General features: G+C 38.3%; 1 protein-coding gene across 1 annotated transcript in view; it reads left to right on the plus strand.

Annotated features, from left to right (window-relative positions):
- Positions 1-20998, plus strand: part of MROH2B (maestro heat like repeat family member 2B) — a 79087-nt gene that overhangs the window by 17241 nt on the left and 40848 nt on the right. The window contains exons 12-17 of the mRNA XM_049648916.1: positions 150-306; positions 453-493; positions 1382-1523; positions 2081-2124; positions 4369-4476; positions 7941-8057. Of these exons, the coding sequence (XP_049504873.1) occupies positions 150-306; positions 453-493; positions 1382-1523; positions 2081-2124; positions 4369-4476; positions 7941-8057 (609 nt within the window). The remainder of the gene's footprint in view (positions 1-149; positions 307-452; positions 494-1381; positions 1524-2080; positions 2125-4368; positions 4477-7940; positions 8058-20998) is intronic.

The raw sequence follows: 20998 nt of genomic DNA on the forward strand, positions 1-20998 counted from the left end.
AAAAAAAAAAAAAAAAAAAAAAAAAAAAAAAAAAAAAAAAATAGCAAGTGAGAGAACCTACTCTAAATCAGAGGGCAACACAGAGTGAGGACCAAGGAGAAATCATGGAAAAGAACAAGCAATCCTTGTCTTGTGCCTTGTTTCCACAGGTGCTATGGCCAAGAATCCTGACTTTTGTAGTACCTGCAGAATACACAGGAACTTTGGACTACCTGTTTAATATCATCAGAAGCTTGATTATGGCAGAGGAAAGGAAGAAGAATAATGCACAGGAGTCAACAGCACTTGTCATCTCTACAGGAGCTGGTGCGTACATTCAAAAACAAAGCAAAACACTTCTCTTATGAGATGTTCATTTCCAGAAAGGCTACAGTACCTTGACCATACACCCAACTCCAATCTGAATTTTTCTAGCTGCCACAGCAATAATGAAAATCGCTTTCTCTTTCTAGTGAAACTTCCTTCACCACAACAGCTACTGGCCAGGCTTCTGGTGAGTGAGTTACAAATAACTAATGCTGGCTAAATTTAAGCCAATATAGATCATTGAGTTCTTTTTATTTTAACGTTTATTTATTTTTAAGAGACAGAGAGAGACAGAGTGTGGGGGTGGGGAGGGCAGAGAGAGAGGGAGACACAGAATCCAAAGCAGGCTCCAGGCTCTGAGCTGTCAGCACAGAGCCCGATGTGGGGCTTGAACCCACAAACCGTGAGATCATGACCTGAGCTGAAGTCAGACGCTTAATGGACTGAGTCACCCAGACACCGCATAGATCATTCAGTTCTAAATAAATGTTAATAAAAATTACGCAGCAACTCCAAACCAAAAGAAACACTAGAAAGGCATAATAAATGTTCTGCTAATGACACTCATTAAGATTGCTGGCAAGATTATCTTCTCACTCTGAAATGCTTGTTAAACTTAATTTATTTTAAAATAAGCATAGACTGAATTTGATCCCTAAGTACCATTCAAACAAATTCCACATCTATTATTTAGATTTCCTTCTTTCCCCCATAGATTGGGGAACTTAAATCTAAATCTATTATTTAGATTTCCTTTTTTCCCCCATATGTATCATTTGCTCAAATACCATTTCTACAGGCCCTTAATTAATAAATATATCTAAGTGTTGGTACCCTCCATTTATTTTTGGTTGATGGTTTCTATATATTTTTTCACCTTTATCCTCAGATAAAAATTGTAGAGTATTGTCTAAGTATTAGCTTTGCTCTAAAATAAGTAAGAACAGACTGATGATTTGTTAAGATTGTCTACCGTAGGAATCAAGAGAATCCAGGATAGTGATAAATAGAAAAGGCAAGTAGGACTTTTAAATATACCTCAATTTGATTTGCCTTTTATCTTCCATTTTTTCAGGTAATATCTATACTTGCCAGTTTAGGGAAATTATGTGGCGCTGGTGCAATAGGACTTCTGAAGATATTGCCTGAAATAATTCACCCAAAATTGGTAGACCTATGGAAAACACGCTTACCTGAGCTCCTGCAGCCTCTGGAAGGTACAAGCATTGGGATCAGGTCTTTATCCAACGAGGCAAGAACACAAAGAAAAAGGCACCACTTCTCTGTCTAAAACCATTATTGCTCATTCTAGGCAGTTAAAACAATGAACTTGATATGAAAGGTAGACAGCTACATTTTTTCCTTGACTCCTTATGTTCTATTTCTCTACCAAATACTTGTACTACAGGAGGATCTGGAGGTAACATTCTTAACAGGAACTCTTACTTTCGCTCTGGTCTTTTCCTTATATTTAGAGAAACTCCTTTTTGGTATTGTTCTAAAAAGTTATTACTATTTATGTTAGAATATTAAAATATGGTCACTTCAGTAGTGACTGTTGAAAGTAGCAAAAAGCCTAAATTCTTATCATGGATTGAAGACTTTCTGCCCACCTGACTAGCACTTAAAGTTGGCAACATAGTAACTTACATCTGAAATAACCATCCTGTGTAAAGCTTGAAATGGGGCTCCAGCATCCACTGGGGACCTGGCAAGGGAGAAACAGAGTCCTGAACTTTGTTTTGCAGTTTATTGCATCAATTTCTATTTCTAGGAAAGAACACTAGCATCGTGCTATGGGAAACCATGCTGCTTCAGGTAAGGGGAGCTTCTAGACTAATAGTTCATGATGGGGTGATGAAATCCTCTAGAGTTACCCATCTTCACTATAAAGATCTGGATACCAAAGGACAGCAAACAACATTTCCTTTCCTTAACAAGAGTACTAGAATGTTAGAAGTGATCACTTCAGAAGTACAGTCTTTGTATCACCATAATTTGAACAATAATCTTAAATCTTTGACTTAAGAGTTTCAGATAGTTTTTGAAGATATCACTTACAAATATTTGTGTCTTTCTTAAATCTACTCTAATTTTCAGTTTTTCTCTCCTTATAATTGCATTCTTTTACTGTTTATATAAAAAAACACAAATCGACATAATTTCCACTTTTATGCTTCTAAATGTAACTGTTTCTTCCTCTTTCTGTTTCTCACCATATTTTTCCTGATTTCTAAAAATTAGAGGGCCACATTACACCATTTTTCCAGAAAAAATCTCTTAGCTATAAATTTGTTGGACCTTTGGAACTGAACAGTGCCACAGACAGTGCCAAATCCCCCAAATGGTAAATTGCAGGTAGGAGTTGGATATTGGCTCTACAGAGAGGATTCTGATTTCACGAGCCTACAGGAGGTCAAGGGGTTTGTGGGTAGGAAGCTTTTAATCAAGCAGGGTCTCCGTTCATAACCCACCTACATAGAAATTAACTATGGCTTCTTAAGAATCTCAAGTTTTAGTGACCTTTCCACATCACCTCCATGTGCCATCACTGCCCCTTCCAGAATCAGAATCTCTAAGACTGGTTCTTGAGAACTCCATGTTTTGAAGACTCCCACAAGGGATTCTTATCTGGTATGAGATTTGAAAGCAACTACTCTATTCTCCTGGTCCTTAATTCTAGGATCTACCTCTCCTAAATTCATGCTTCTTTTATCTTCCCCCTTCTCTCTCTCAAAATTCCTGCCTTATTTCCCCCCCACTACCATTTTAAAGTAACTTTTCTTACTAGGAGAGAAGGTTCTTTTTCCAGAGGGAAGCCTCGAGAACATTCTTTTCCCTCTTCCAATCTTGGGTGTGCTTCCATTTAGTCTTCTTCTTCCCAAACTGCTTGCATGTGCCTTCTTCTCTTAGACTTCCAAGGCTGTTTAATTTCTTCTCATCAAAGGACCCACTCACTGAATGAGTTCTTATTAAGAAAATACATAGAAATCTTCATTGGTTTTGAAATTAAATGTTCTTTTCTAAGCTTAAAGTAGGGAAAACACAGGAGAAATAATTGGCTTTAGAAATTTCAATGGCCTTTGTTCTCCAAAAAGACAAAAACACAATTTTATGTATTGTTCAATGAAGAAGGGCATGGGTTCAGATGACTGAGGCCCTGGCTCAGAACAATTGGTGAAACCAGGAATATTTAGTTATTAGAGTTGAAGTTAGCAAAATGTACTTGTACATTTAATTGGTCCTTCAAGACATTTTAATTCTTTATTCAAAAAATGTCCCTTTCTCTTAGTATATAATAAAACAAACTAACATTGACAAATGGAGTTTTCCAAATCTGATTAAAACTTTAAAATGTTAACTTTAAGTTTCAGAATGGATTAGTTTCTATTTTAATCCTTTCAGCAATTTTTATTAAGAGGAAAAAGGAAGGCATTTACATGGAGTTGCTTCCACATTCTGTGTAACTTGTTCTTAAAGGGAATTCAGAACATAACAGAATATGGCTATTAAAATAAACTAAGAGGGGTGCCTGGGTGGCGCAGTCGGTTAAGCGTCTGACTTCAGCTCAGGTCATGATCTCCCGATCTGTGAGTTAGAGCCTGGCGTCAGGCTCTGTGCTGACAACTCAAAGCCTGGAGCCTGCTTCAGATTCTGTGTCTCCCTCTCTCTCTGCCCCTCCCCCGCTTGTGCTCTGTCTCTCTCTGTCTCTCAGAATTGAATAAATGTAAAAAAAAATTTTTTAATAAATAAATAAATAAGATAAAATAAGAGGGGGGACCTGGCTGGCTCAGTCTGAGGAATGTGCAACTCTTGATGGCGGGGTTCTGAGTTTGAGCCCCACATTGGGTGCAGACATTCCAAAAAAATAATAATAATAAATAAATAAATAATCTTTAATAAAATAAGAGGAAAACTTCCAAAATGACCAACTTTTTGAATGGGAAAATGAATAATCTCATTCAATATGTATCTATTCTTTGAAAAACTAAGGTAACAAAAAGTACCAAGAAAGTACATTAACCAGTTGTGTTCATATCTAACTTCCACTTCCTGCAACAGTTGCTCAAAGAATCTTTATGGAAGATCAGTGACATAGCCTGGACCATTCAATTGAGTCAAGATTTCAACCAGCAAATGAACAGTTACAGCAACACCTCCCTTGAGAAGGTTGGTTTTTCAACTAAGGGACTTTACTTCCTACTTTATAACCTAAAATGGCTGTTTAACTTCCAATTTGTCTGTACTACCACCAAAAAGAGGGATAAATTACTGGAAAAATGCTATCTTCTCTTCACCACGAATTGGACCAAAAATTATTCATAGGACTGCACCTACTGCAAGGAAAACTGAGTAGTACAATGCCTTTGAGATAAATATGTACCTAGCTGAAATTCAGGTGTTCTGTTTTAAAGAAGGAAGAAAAATAGGTAATGAAGGAAAATAGTAGTCCCTGTCCCAGTACTGATTTAATGTCAGCTTATGTATTGGTGTCCTTTGGGCCAGTTTTGTGAGGCAGGCCACAAGAAACCATCTACTACAATTTAACAAAAACTTAGAACTAAAAGAATGCTCAAAGACTAGATCTTTCCTTCCTCTATTCCCAGATGGCTTCTACCTAACCCTTTGAGTTGTAGTCATCCGTTTCAAAAGGGATTCATTCCAGCTTCTGCTACTTACTACTGGTGTAACTTTAGGTAAATTACTTAACCACTCTGGAGCCTCAGGATATTCATCTAAAATGAAAGTTATACCCTGTTCTGAGGGTTGTAGTGTTATAAGGGTTCAGTGAGATAAAGTATATAAAGTCCCTAGTGAAGTGCCAGGCCCAAGACTTGTGCTCCATAAAAAAGTAGATCAAGGTTATCATTATGGTTATATCATTTCTAATGATATTCCTAAGTCATCAGTTCTAGTATTAAGCATCTATTCCAACAAATTATTTATTATCAACTTCCAACTCTCCTATGCAATATTCAAAGTTCCTCTGATTGATTCTCTAATTTGGGAGAGGACTGATTCTCCAAATTGGTCTAACAAGCCTGCAGACAAACTCATCAGGAATATTTGGTGAGCAATGCCTCATCTTCTCATATACGAACTACCCTTGTGCATCTCATGTAATACCATTCGTCTGATAGCTTCCAGACTTACAAGATGAGTCCAAGGTAGTGGTGGTATGGGTAGACAGAGTAATTCAAGCAATGCGCTGCTTAAATGGCTCTCAGCCATTATACTTAACAACAAGAAAGTAAGAGTATACCAATTAGCTTTAGCTGCATAGCAAACTACCCCTAGTGGCTTAAAATAATAGTTTCCTACTTAGCTTACAATTTTGCAGATTGACAGCTTGGGCTGAGCTCACGGGAGGGGGCAGAGGGCAATCATCTGATATCAACTAGTCTCACTGGCATATACTGGGCATTGGCTGGTCTGTCATGATCTCAACTAGGACAAGTTTCTGATCCTTGTGGTCTCCCATCCTCCAGCAGGCCAGCCCAGGCTTGCTCTCATCATTGTGGTAATGAAGTATACAAAGTCTCTTGAACAGGCACATTATTACTTCTGCCACATTCTATTGGTCAAAGCAAGTCACAAGATAGAGGTGGGATGGAAAGGTTCTGGCTGTTTTTGCAATTGAACACATTTTTCCCCAGTTCTGAGATCCTGATTTCTGGGGTTCTTTGCCAAGTCTCAAAGGAAGAATGCACAATACACCGAATCTGACCAACATCAGCAAAGAAGCAATAAGTCAATATTACTGGGAGGCATCAAGGCCAACCCTTTACACATAAGTCCCCTTCATAATATCATTTTTTTTCTGTAGCATAGGACTTTTGCAGACTCCTTCCTGCCCTTCCTCCAAGGTAGAGTTAAATGCACTCTAGCAGCTTTGGCTCTAATTAATATTTGTTCCCCTGTGGTATACAGTTTTTCTCATTATAGTTCTATTATCATGGGGGACTTTTGCCTGGAAATCCAAGAGTGCAAGGGGTGCTGCATCATCAGATTCTTACTCAGGCAGTTGTCACCTCATGTAGCCCTCTCATCCCTAGTTGGACTGATCTGTACAATTTCTCTTGAATGTCCTAATTTAACTCTATTGGTTACTATTAGTTTTTCCTTCTCTCTAGTGCCATAAGTTCCTTTTGATCCATAATGACGCCTCAATCACTACAATCCTTCAAACCCTACAGAGTCCTTAGAATGAACCTTCAACTCACCAGTTTTCTCTACTGTATGTGACAAGATGGAAATTTTAAATAAGGAGATGGCAATTTGATATTATTGTTTATTTTTTTGAAAGAGAGAGAGAGAGAGAGAGAGAGCGCGCGCACGCGCGCGTGCGCGTTAGCGGGGGAGGGGCAGAGAGAGAGGGAGACACAGAATCCGAAGCAGGCTCCAGGCTGTCAGCACAGAGCCGGACCCGAGGCTCCAACTCACGGACCATGAGATCATGACCTGAGCCAATGTTGGAAGCTTAACCAACTGAGCCACCCAGGCAATCCTATGATATTATATAGCTGTAGATAATTTTAGTCTTAGAAAACAAATTAAGACTTCATGACTTCATTTTTCTAGCCATTTGGCAAGTATCTCCTCTTGTGAATTTTTTCCTTGTATCTTACCTCCACAATAATATAGATCTATCAATATGTGTACACACACACACACACGTATACATACATACACATACACATATTTACATTCAGGCATGTGTTGTGGTGTTCAAACAGAAGGCACTCTTGGGCTACCCTCTTCCCTCTGCCATAGTTCTAAATCTAATATGGCTTAAATGAATGAGAACAGAAAGTCATGTCTGTCTTGCTTGTCTTTTCTACATCTAGACATTACAGAAGTATCCATGTTAGGGCTAGCATAATGAATCCAACATTCTCATCAACTCAAGGGACGTGGAAGCCACAGAATTATGTCCCACGTGCTCTCTTGCTCTCCCAAACTTGCACTGGGAGTTTTCCCTCTCTAATTCACTCAGAATCCCTTACTAAAAGATATAGTATGTACGTGAAAGTTCTGTATGTATTTTCTCCTTCACCCTGGACACGTTCTACAGCACCTCTAGACAACTCACCCTACTCCTGAGAGATAATAGTAGAGCTTACAAAGTATTATTTTCAAAACTATATAGATTAAATCTCCTAAACTATAAAGTAAGTTAATATACTTTGAAAGTTGAGAATATCTGATGACATCATCTTTAAATAACTCAGTTTTCACTGAACATGTGTATTTTAAAAGCATTTATTGAGCATTTATTAGCTACCAGGGACTGCACTGAAAGCAATCAATAAGGCCCTCTGTTACCAAAAACTGAAATTCTGAGCACAAAGACAATCAAGAAAATTGAACATTACAGTAGGGAGTAAAAAGGTATTATAATGGCACATCACAAGGCATAGAGGAGTACAGAAGAGCACAGGTAAGGACAGAGCCTGGTGGGGAAGAAAACACTTTCAGGAAGAAATAATACTTGAAGTGCATGTTTAGTAAGTAGTCATTAAGTAACCCAAATTTCTGTCCTTTGGATGACTGTGTAAACTCTTTCCACTTTTCACTGGAGTTTTGCTTTCCAACCGTTAACATTCTGTTCCTTGTTGTCTTTTGTTTTCCAGAAATTTCTTTGGAAAGCTTTGGGAACCACCTTAGCATCCTGCCAAGATACAGATTTTGTAAGCTCACAGATTAAGGAATTTCTCATTGCTCCCAACCAACTAGGAGATCAGCGGCAGGTAGGACTCCTTTCTCTCAATTTGCTCGCGTAATGACGAAAACTAATTCCATTCAGACAACCACTGACAGGTCTTATGACAATGTCTTACTTGCCCAGAATCCATGGACACATTCAAAATAATGCAACAGAATTTTTTCAGAAAATTCTGCTTTTCTGTTTAAATATCAATGTTCCATTATTTTTAAAATTTTAATTCCAGTATACTTAATATACAATGTTATATTAGTTTCAAGTGTACAATGTAGTGCTTATCATGATAAGTGTATTCCTAAACCCCTTCGCTTATGGAACTAAAAAGACCCCAAATAGCCAAAGCAATCTTGAAAAAGGAAAACAAAATTGGAAGCATCAAAATTCTAGACTTCAAGTTATATTACAAATCTGTAGTGATCAAGACAGTATGGTAACCGGCACAAAAAAGACACCTAGAGCAACAGAACAGACTAGAAAACCCAGAAATGAACCGATAATTATATGATCAATTAATCTTCCACAAAGCAGGAAATAATATCCAATAGGAAAAAAAAAAGATACTTTTTCAACAAATGGTTTTGGGAAAACTGGACAGCAACATGCAAAAGAATGAAACTGGACCACTTTCTTATACCATACACAAAAATAAATTCAAAATGGATTAAAGGGGGAGGAGCCATGATGGCGGAACAGCATGGAAGTTTTTTGTGGGTCTTGTGTCCATGAAATACAGCCAGACCAACACTAAACCACCCTGCACAACTAGAAAACTGATCTGAGTATTAACACAACAATCGGCACAACCTGAACCACAGAATTCAGTAGGTACGCTGTGTGGAGAGGTGAACTTGGGGATAGAGAAGCTGCAGAGGGCAAGAAGCTGCTTTTATGTGTGGAGGGAAGACAGAGACGGGGGGTGGGGGGGCAGTGGAGAATACTGGAAAAGCATCCCTCCCCAAAAGCAGCTGGAGAGAAAGTGGAAAATTCTAAACAGCGCAGGGACTCAACTAAAAAGGGAGAAAGGAGAAAGGAGAGGGTTTAAATTCCATTAAGACTGTAAACAGGGAGAGCGCAGAGTCTGAAACTCCGCAGCTCCATACCTGGTGGTGCTCTGGTGGGAAAGGTGAATCCCCAGGAGCTGAGTAGGGTCCAGGAGATTCTCAGGCCACACAGGGAGAAGAGGTTCCACTGCTGGAAAGACATTTGGTAGAGGCTGTGAGGCCACCTGGTCCCAGCAGACCCCGGAGGGCAGCCACATTCGCTGGTGCTGGGGCAATGTTGTTGAGGGTGAAGCCTGGTGCCAGATGTGTGTTGCGATTTTCCATGGTCCCTGAAATGCTGAGGCTACACTGTCTCGCGATTTTTGGGGAGAGGCAGGCTGGCACCTGGCCGCAGTCTTGGGGCACTGGCAACAGCAGCATCCAGCAGGCATTCCTGGGTGCAGCCGACATTCCGCCACTGCTCATTCAGCCATTGCTCAGTGAGACCCCCCCGCAGAGGGGCAGAGCGGGTCAAAGCCTCAGTCCTTCGGAAGTAAGGGGCTGGGGAAAACAGCCGCATCTGAGACAAAGCTCGGGAGAGAGGTACTGCCTGGGGCCTGGTCACGGAGAGTGGAAAAGCGGGGAGTGGAAGAGAGCTGAAGACGGAGGACCGGTGCGCGATTGCTGATCCGGGAGAACAGACTGGGTGGCTGGATGGCGCCATTTTTCACTGCTCCCGCGCATGCGCACCAATGAGCACTGCAACAATCCACCCCAGTAGGCTAGCAGCGCCATCTAGAGGAGAGCAGAGCTGTTGCACCGAGCCCCGCCCAACTGGGCCAACTTTGCTCTTCAAGAACACAAACCTCACCGCCGGCTTAATCTATGGACTATAAACAGCTACATGGACTGACCTCTAGGGGAAAACGAAGCAATTTCAGTCCGACTTCAATCTGTTAGCAGGTTCATCTATTCCATTTTTTTCTCTCTCTCTTTTTCCTTTTTCTCTTTTATAATTATTTTCTTTTTCTTGAATACAGAAAGAGAAAAAACTCATTTTTATTTTCAATTTTTATTAAAAATATCTGTCTTTAATTTTTATTAACCATATTTTTTACTTCTGTGTAAATTTTTTCAAATTCTACTTTACTTCCATCATTTTTAGTCTACTTCAGTGTACTCACCTTTTCAAATTTTCAAACAATTTCCTTTTTTCTTTCTTGTTCTTTTTTTCTCTTTTTTATTTCTTTTCTTTTTCTTGAATGCAGAAAGAGAAAAACTTCATTTTTATTTTCAATTTCTTTTAAAAATATTTTTATTTAATTTTTATTACTATATTTTTTGCTTTTATATAAATTTTTCCAAATTCTATCTTACTCCCATCATTTTATTTCAGTCTACTACAGTGTATTCACTTTTTCAAATTTTCAAACGATTTCTTTTTTTGTCTTCTTTTTTCTTTTTTTTAATCTTTTTCCTCTTTTTTGTTTCTTTTCTTTTTTCTTAAATACATAAAGTGAAAAAATTCATATTTCTTTTTAATTTTTATTAAAAATATTTTTCTATAATTTTTTCTACCATATTCTCTACTTTTGTGTATTTTAGTCTACTTTAGTGTATTCATTTTTTCAAATTCTCAAACGATTTCCTTATTTTTTTCTCTCCTCCCCCTTTTTTTTGTTTGTTTGTTTCTCTAGTCTGTCAAACCACTTTCTACACACAGACCAAAACACACCTAGGATCTAGCATCATCTATTCGATTTTTGTGTGGGTGCGTTTTTAATTTTTAATTTTAATATTTTTTAATTTTAATTTTTTAATTTCAATTTTCTACTTCATTAATTCATTTTCTCCCTTCAAAATGACAAAACGAAAGAATTCACCCCAAAAGACAGAGCAGGAAGTAACGACAGCCAGGGATTTAACCAACACACAGACACAAGCAAGATGTCTGAACCAGAATTTAGAATCACGATAATAAGAATACTAGCTGGAGTCGAAAAAAGATTAGAATCCCTTTCTGCAGGATGAAAGAAGTAAAAAATAGCGAGAATGAAATTAAAAATGCTACAACTGAGCTGCAATCACAGATGGATGCAGTGGTGGCAAGGATGGACAAGGCAGAACAGAGAATCAGCGATATAGAGGACACACTTATAGAGAATAATAAAGCAGAAAAAAAGAGGGAGATTAAGGTAAAAGAGCACGATTTAAGAATTAGAGAAATCAGTGACTCATTAAAAAGGAACAACATCAGAATCATAGGGGTCCCAGAGGAGGAAGAGAGAGAAACAGGGCTAGAAGGGTTATGTGAGCAAATCATAGGGGAAATCTTTCCTAACCTGGGGAAAGAGACAGACATCAAAATCCAGGAAGCACAGAGGACTCCCATTAGATTCAACAAAAACCGACCATCAACAAGGCATATCATAGTTAAATTCACAAAATACTCAGGCAAGGAGAGAATCATGAAAGCAGCAAGGGAAAAAAAGTCCCTAACCTACAAGAGAAGACAGACCAGGTTTGCAGCAGACCTATCCACAGAAACTTGGCTGGCCAGAAAGGAGTGGCAGGATGTATTCAGTGTGCTGAATCAGAAAAATATTCAGCCAAGAATTCTTTATCCAGCAAGGCTGCCATTCAAAATAGAAGGAGAGATAAAAAGTTTCCCAGACAAACAAAAATTAAAGGAGTTTGTGACCACTAAACCAGCCCTGCAAGAAATTTTAAGGGGGACTCTCTGCGGGGAGAAAAAAGGAAAAAACAAAATATTAGAAAGGACCAGAGAACACCAACAGAAACCCCACCTCTACAAGCATCATAATGGTAATAAATTCATATCTTTCAGTACTCACTCTAAACGTCAATGGACTCAATGCTCCAATCAAAAGACATAGGGTAACAGAATAGATAAGAAAACAAGACCCATCTATATGCTGTTTACAAGAGGCCCACTTTAGACCTAAAGACACCTACAGATTGAAAATAAGGGAATGGAGAACCATCTGTCATGCTAATAGTCAACAAAAGAAAGCCAGAGTAGCCATACTTATATCAGATAATCTAGACTTTAAAATAAAGACTATATCAAGATATGAAGAAGGGTATTATATCATAATCAAGGGGTCTACAGACCTAACAATTGTAAACATTTATGCACCAAATGTGGGAAAACCCAAATATAAAAATCAATTAATCACAAACAAAGAAACTCATCGATAGTAATACCATAATAGTAGGAGACTTCAACACCCTACTCACAACAATGGACAGACCATCTAATCAAAAAATCAACAAGGAAACAATGGCTTTGAATGACACATTGGACCAGATGGCCTTAACAGATATATTCAGAAGATTTCATCCTAAGCAATGGAATATGTATTCTTCTCCAGTACACATGGAACATTCTCCAGAATAGACCATATACTGGGACACAAATCAGTCCTAAGTAAATACAAAAAGATCGACATCATACTGTGCATATTTTCAGACCACAATGCTATGAAACTCGAAATCAACCGCAAGAAAAAATTTGGAAAGGTAACAAATACTTGGAGACTGAAGAACATCCTACTAAAGAATGAATGGGCTAACCAAGCAGTTAAAGAAGAAATTAAATAGTATATGGAAGTCAATGAAAATGATAACACCACAACCCAAAACCTCTGGGATACAGCAAAGCCGGTCATAAGAGGAAAGTATATAGAAATCCAGGCCTTCCTAAAGGAGGAAGAAACATCCCAGATATACAACCTAACCTTACACCTTAAGGAGCTGGAAAAAGAACAGCAAATAAAACCCAAAACCAGCATAAGACAGGAAATAATAAAGATTAGAGCAGAAATTAATGCTATAAAAACCAAAAAAAAACAGTGGAACAGATCAATGAAACCAGAAGCTGGTTATTCGAAAGAATTAACAAAATTGATAAACCACTAGCCAGTTTGATCAAAAAGAAAAAGGAAAGGACCCAAATAAGTAAAATCAAGAATGAAAGAGGAGAAATCACAACCAACACAACAGAAATAAGAATAATAACAAGAGAATATTATGAGCAATTATATGCCAATAAAATGGGCAATCTGGAAGAAATGAACAAATCCCTAGAAACACATACACTACCAAAACTGAAACAGGAAGAAATAGAAAATTTGAACAGACCCAGAACCAGTAAGGATATCGAGTTAGTAATAAAAAGTCTGCCAAAAAATAAGAGTCCAGGGCCAGATGGCTTCTCAGGGGAATTCTACCAAACATTTAAAGAAGAATTAACACCTATTCTCTTGAAGCTGTTCCAAAAAATATAAATGGAAGGAAAACTTCCAAACTCTTTCCATGAGGCCAGCATTACCTTGATTCCAAAACCAGAGACTCCACTAAAAAGGAGAACTATAGACCAATTTCCCTGATGAATATGGATGCAAAAATCCTCAACAAGATATTAGCCAACCGGATCCATCCATACATTAAAAAAATTATTCACCATGACCAAGTGGGATTTATACCTGGGATGCAGGGCTGGTTCAATATCCACAAAACAATTAACGTGATTCATCACGTCAATAAAAGAAAGGACAAGAACCATATGATCCTCTCAATAGATGCAGAGAAAGCATTTGACAAAATACAGCATCCTTTCTTGATAAAAACCCTCAAGAAAGTAGGGATAGAAGGAGCATACCTCAAGATCATAAAATCCATATATGAACGACCCAACGCTAATATCATCCTCAAGGGGGAAAAACTGAGAGCTTTCCCCTAGGGTCAGGAAGAAGACAGGGATGTCCACTCTCACCACTGTTATTCAACTTAGTATTGGAAGTCTTAGCCTCTGCAATCAGACAACACAAAGAAATAAAAGGCAACCGAATCGGCCAGGCGGAGGTCAAACTTTCACTCTTCGCAGGTGACATGATACTCTATATGGAAAACCCAAAAGATTCCACCAAAAAACTGCTAGAATTGATTCATGAATTCATCAAATTTGCAGGATATAAAATCAATGCACAGAAATCGGCTGTATTCCTATTCACCAACAATGAAGCAACAGAAAGAGAAATCAAGGAATCGATCCCATTTACAATTGCACCAAAAACCATAAAATACCTAGGAATAAATCTAACCAAAGAGGTGAAAATTTATACACTGAAAAGTATAGAAAGCTTATGAAAGAAATGGAAGAAGACACAAAAAAAATGGAAAAACTTTCCATGCTCCTGGATAGGAGGAACAAATATTGTTAAAATGTCAATACTACCCAAAGCAATCTACATATTCAATGCAATCCCTATCAAAATAACACCAGCATTCTTCACAGAGCTGGAACAAATAACCCTAAAATTTGTATGGAAGCAGAAAAGACCCTGAATAGTCAAACCAATCTTGAAAAAGAAAACCAAAGCAGGAGGCATCACAATCCCAGACTTCAAGCTATACTACAAAGCTGCAATCATCAAGACAGTATGATACTGACACAAGAACAGACACTCAGATCAGTGGAACAGAATAGAGAACCCAGAAATGGACCCACAAACATATGGCCAACTCATCTTTGACAAAGCAGGAATGAATATCCAGTGGAATAAAGATAGTCTCTTCAACAAGTGGTGCTGAGAAAACTGGACAGCGACATGCAGAAGAATGAACCTGGACCACTTTCTTACACCATACACAAAAATAAACTCAAAATGGATGAAAGACCTCAATGTAAGACAGGAAGCCATCAAAATCCTCAAGGAGAATGAAGGCAAAAGCCTCTTTGATCTTGGCTGCAGCAACTTCTTACTCAACACATCTCCAGAGGCAAGGGAAACAAAAGCAAAAATGAACTACTGGGACCTCATCAAAATAAAAAGCTTCTGCACAACAAAGGAAACCATCAGCAAAACTAAAAGGCAACTGACAGAATGGGAGAAGATATTTGCAAATGACGTATCAGATAAAGGGTTAGTATCCAAAATCTATAAAGAACTTATCAAACTCAACACCAAAAAACAAATAATCCAGTGAAGAAATGGGCAAAAGACATGAATAGACACTTCTCCAAAGAAGACATCCAGATGGCCAACAGACACATGAAAAAATGCTCAACATCACTCATCATCAGGGAAATACAAATCAAAACTACAATGAGATACCACCTTATACCAGTCAGAATGGCTAACATTAACAACTCAGGCAACAACAGATGTTGGTGAGGATGCGGAGAAAGAAGATCTTTTGCTTTATTGGTGGGAATGCAAGCTGGTACAGCCACTCTGGAAAACAGTCTGAAGGTTCCTCAAAAAATTAAAAATAGAACTACCCTACAACCCAACAATTGCACTACTAGGTATTTATCCAAGAGATACAGGTGTACTGTTTAGAAGGGATATATGCACCCCCGTGTTTATAGCAGCACTATCAACAATAGCCAAAGTATGGAAAGAGCCCAAATGTCCATTGATGGATGAATGGATAAAGAAGATGTGGTATATATCTACAAAGGAGTATTACTCAGCAATCAAAAAGAATGAAATCTTGCCATTTGCAAGGAAAATGGAAATGGAAATGGAGGATGGAAATGGAGGGTATTATGCTAACTGAAATTAGTCAATCAGAGAAAGACAAAAATCATATGACTTCACGCATCTGAGGACTTTAAGAGACAAAACAGATGAACATAAGGGAAGGGAAACAAAAACAATATAAAAACAGAACAAAACATAAGAGACTCTTAAATATGGAGAACAAACTGAGGGTTACTGGAGGGGTTGTGGGAGGGGGGATGGGCTAAGTGGGTAAGGGGCATTAAGGAATCTACTCCTGAAGTCATTGTTGCACTATATGCTAATTTGGATGTAAATTTAAAAAAATAAAATTAAAAAAATGGATTAAAGACCTAAATATGAGACAGGAAACCCTTAAAATCCTAGAAGAGAACACAGGCAGTAACCTCTTTGACATCAGCTGTAACAACTTCTTACTACACGGGTCTCCTGAGGCAAGGGAAATAAAAGCAAAAATGAAACTATTGGGACTACATCAAAATAAAAAGCTTCTGTTTAGCAAAGGAAACAATCAACAAAAGTAAAATACAACCCACAGAATGGGAGAAGATATTCACTAATGACATATCTGATAAAGGGTTCGTATCCAAAATATATAAAGAACTTATAAACTTATAAAACTCAATACCCCCAAAAAACAAATAATTCAGTTCAAAAATGGGCAGAAGACATGAAAAGACATTTCTCCAAAGGAGACATCCAGATGGCCAACAAACACATGAAAAGATGCTCAACATCACTCAGCAATCATCAAGGAAATGCAAATCAAAACTACAATGAGATATCACCTCATGCCTGTAAGAAAGTCTAAAATTAACAATACAGGAAACCACAGGTGTTGGCGAGGATGTGGAGAAAGGGGAACCCTTCTGCACTATTGGTGGGAATGCAAACTGGTGCAGCCACTGTGGAAAACAGTGTGGAGCTTCTTCAAAACGTTAAAAACAGAACTACTCTATGATCCAGTAATTGCATTGGGTGTTTAGCCAAAAAATACAAAAATAATAATTAGAAGTGATCCATGCACCCTGATGCTTATAGCAGCATTATTAACAATAAGCCAAATTATGGAAATAACCCAAATGTCTATCTGATGAATGGATAAAGAAGATTTGGTATATATACGTAATGGAACACTACTCAGTCATAAAAAAAAATGAAATCTTGCCATTTGCAGGAAGGTGGATGGAGCTAGAGAGTATAATCTTAAGCAAAATAAGTCAGTCAGAGAAGACAAATACTATTGGGTTTCACTCATATGTGGAATTTAAGAAACAACAACAACAAAAAACATGGGGGGGTGGGGGGAAGAGAAGCAAACCAAGAAATAGACTTAACTATAAAGAACAAACTGATGGTTACCAGAGAGGAGGTGGGGGTGGGGTGGGTTAAATAGGTGATGGGGATTAAGAGGGCACTTATAGGGGCACCTGGGTGGCTCAGTCGGTTAAGCATCCGACTTCGGCTCAGGTCATGATCTCGCAGTCCGTGAGCTTGAGCCCCGCGTTAGGCTCTGTGCTGACAGCTCAGAGCCTGGAGCCTGCTTTGGACTCTGTGTCTCCCTCTCTCTCTGACCCTCCCCCATCATGCTCTGTCTCTCTCTGTCTCAAAAATAAATAACCATTAAAAAAAATTAAAAAAAAAAAAAAAAGAGGGCACTTATAGTAATGAGCACCAGGTGTTGTATGTAAGTGTTGAAGCACCAAATTATACACCTGAAACTAATATTACGCTGTATGTTAACCAACTGGAATTTAAATAATATATATATATGCATAAAAAATATATATATATAAAAACCCAATATATATATATAATTATTTCGATGTAGTCCTAATAGCTTATGTGTGCTTTTGTTTCCCTTGCCTCAGGAAATAAACCAAGAAAAATGTTGCTATGACCGAAATCAGAGAAGTTACTGTCTATGCTCTACTCTGAGATTTTTATGGTTCCAGGTCTCACATTTAAGTCCTTAATCCATTTTGACTTATTTTTGTATATGGTGTAAGAAGGTGGTCCAGTTTCACTTTTTTGTAGGTAGCTGTCCAGTTTTCACAGCATCATTCTTGCCTCCTTTATCAAAGATTAATTGACCATATAATCATGGGTTCATTTCTGGGCTCTCCGTTCTGTTGATCTATGTGTCTATATTTTGATACTACAGCTTTGTAGTATATCTTGAAATCTAGGATTGTGATACCTCCAGTATTATAACTTCTTTTTCTTTTTTTTTTTTAATGTTTGTGTATGCATTTAACAGAGAGCGATGAGCAAGTGAGGGGAGGGGCAGAGAGAGAAGAGAGAGAATCCCAAGCAGTCCTAACGTGGGGCTCAATCCCACAAACCATGAGATCATGACCTAAACTGAAACCAAGAGTCGGATGCTCAACTGAGCCACCCAAGGGCCCCAGTTTTATACTTCTTTTTCAGGATTGCTTTCACTATTCAGGGTCTTTGGTAGCTCCATACAATTTTTTTTTGAAGTTTAGTATCTTTTATAGACACGGGACAACTGTGAAATAAGCATAGGTTCTTTTAATTTGTTAATGTTTATTTATTTATTTTGACAGGCAGAGAACATGATGAGTGGGGGAGGGTCAGTGAGAGAGAGAATCCCAAACAGGCTCTGTGCTGTCAGCACAGAGCCTGATGTGGGGCTCGATCTCACAAACCATGAGATCAAGACCAGAGTTGAAATCAAGAGTTGCAGGCTTAACTGACTGAGCCACCCAGGCACTCCTGTAGTTCCAATACAAATGTTAAGGTTATTTGTTCTAGTTCTATGAAACATGCTGTTGGTATTTTGACAGGGATTTCATTAAGTCTGTAGATGACTTTGGGTAATGTGGACATTTTAACAATATTTGTTCTTCCAATCTATGAGGATGGAATAGCTTCCCATTTGTGCTGTCTTCAATTTCTTTCATCAGTGTTACAGTTTTCAGAGTGCATGTCTTACATGTCCTTAGTTAAGTTTGTTCCTAGGTGTTTTATTATTTTTGGTGCAATTGTAAATGGAATTGTTTTCTTAATTTCTCTTTCTGTTACTTCATTATTAGTGTGTAGAAATGCAACAGATTTCTCTATACTGTTTTTGTGTCCTGTGACCTTACTGAATGCATTTACCATTTCTAGTAGTTTTTTGGTAGTCTTTAGGATTTTCTATGCATACCATCATGTCGTCTGCAAATAGTGAAAATTTTATTTCTTCCTTATCAATTTGGATGCCTTTTATTTTTTTTATTTTATTTTTTTAATATATGAAATTTACTGTCAAATTGGTTTCCATACAACACCCAGTGCTCATCCCAAAAGGTGCCCTCCTCAATACCCATCACCCACCCTGCCCTCCCTCCCACCCTGCCCTCCCTCCCACCCCCCATCAACCCTCAGTTTGTTCTCAGTTTTTAACAGTCTCTTATGCTTTGGCTCTCTCCCACTCTAACCTCTTTTTTTTTTTTTTTTTCCTTCCCCTCCCCCATGGGTTTCTGTTATGTTTCTCAGGATCCACATAAGAGTGAAACCATATGGTATCTGTCTTTCTCTGTATGGCTTATTTCACTTAGCATCACACTCTCCAGTTCCATCCATGTTGCTACAAAAGGCCATATTTCATTTTTTCTCATTGCCACGTAGTATTCCATTGTGTATATAAACCACAATTTCTTTATCCATTCATCAGTTGATGGACATTTAGGCTCTTTCCATATTTTGGCTATTGTTGAGAGTGCCGCTATAAACATTGGGGTACAGGTGCCCCTATGCATCAGTACTCCTGTATCCCTTGGATAAATTCCTAGCAGTGCTATTGCTGGGTCATAGGGTAGGTCTATTTTTAATTTTCTGAGGAACCTCCACACCGCTTTCCAGAGCGGCTGCACCAATTTGCATTCCCACCAACAGTGCAAGAGGGTTCCTGTTTCTCCACATCCTGTCCAGCATCTATAGTCTCCTGATTTCTTCATTTTGGCCACTCTGACTGACGTGAGGTGGTATCTGAGTGTGGTTTTGATTTGTATTTCCCTGATGAGGAGCGACGTTGAACATCTTTTCATGTGCCTGTTGGCCATCCGGATGTCTTCTTTAGAGAAGTGTCTATTCATGTTTTCTGCCCATTTCTTCACTGGGTTATTTGTTTTTCGGGTGTGGAGTTTGATGAGCTCTTTATAGATTTTGGATACTAGCCCTTTGTCCGATGTGTCATTTGCAAATATCTTTTCCCATTCCGTTGGTTGCCTTTTAGTTTTGTTGGTTGTTTCCTTTGCTGTGCAGAAGCTTTTTATCTTCATAAGGTCCCAGTAATTCACTTTTGCTTTTAATTCCCTTGCCTTTGGGGATGTGCCGAGTAAGAGATTGCTACGGCTGAGGTCAGAGAGGTCTTTTCCTGCTTTCTCCTCTAAGGTTTTGATGGTTTCCTGTCTCACCTTCAGGTCCTTTATCCATTTTGAGTTTATTTTTGTGAATGGTGTGAGAAAGTGGTCTAGTTTCAACCTTCTGCATGTTGCTGTCCAGTTCTCCCAGCACCATTTGTTAAAGAGACTGTCTTTTTTCCATTGGATGTTCTTTCCTGCTTTGTCAAAGATGAGTTGGCCATACGTTTGTGGGTCTAGTTCTGGGGTTTCTATTCTATTCCATTGGTCTATGTGTCTGTTTTTATGCCAATACCATGCTGTCTTGATGATGACAGCTTTGTAGTAGAGGCTAAAGTCTGGGATTGTGATGCCTCCTGCTTTGGTCTTCTTCTTCAAAATTACTTTGGCTATTCGGGGCCTTTTGTGGTTCCATATGAATTTTAGGATTGCTTGTTCTAGTTTCGAGAAGAATGCTGGTGCAATTTTGATTGGGATTGCATTGAATGTGTAGATAGCTTTGGGTAGTATTGACATTTTGACAATATTTATTCTTCCAATCCATGAGCACGGAATGTCTTTCCATTTCTTTATATCTTCTTCAATTACCTGCATAAGCTTTCTATAGTTTTCAGCATACAGATCTTTTACATCTTTGGTTAGATTTATTCCTAGGTATTTTATGCTTCTTGGTGCAATTGTGAATGGGATCAGTTTCTTCATTTGTCTTTCTGTTGCTTCATTGTTAGTGTATAAGAATGCAACTGATTTCTGCACATTGATTTTGTATCCTGCAACTTTGCTGAATTCATGTATCAGTTCTAGCAGACTTTTGGTGGAGTCTATCGGATTTTCCATGTATAATATCATGTCATCTGCAAAAAGCGAAAGCTTGACTTCATCTTTGCCAATTTTGATGCCTTTGATTTCCTTTTGTTGTCTGATTGCTGATGCTAGAACTTCCAGCACTATATTAAACAACAGCGGTGACAGTGGGCATCCCTGTCGTGTTCCTGATCTCAGGGAAAAAGCTCTCAGTTTTTCCCCGTTGAGGATGATGTTAGCTGTGGGCTTTTCATAAATGGC

The sequence above is a fragment of the Panthera uncia genome (genome assembly GCF_023721935.1).
Source record: "Panthera uncia isolate 11264 chromosome A1 unlocalized genomic scaffold, Puncia_PCG_1.0 HiC_scaffold_17, whole genome shotgun sequence".
In the NCBI taxonomy this organism is placed as follows: Eukaryota; Metazoa; Chordata; class Mammalia; order Carnivora; family Felidae; genus Panthera; species Panthera uncia.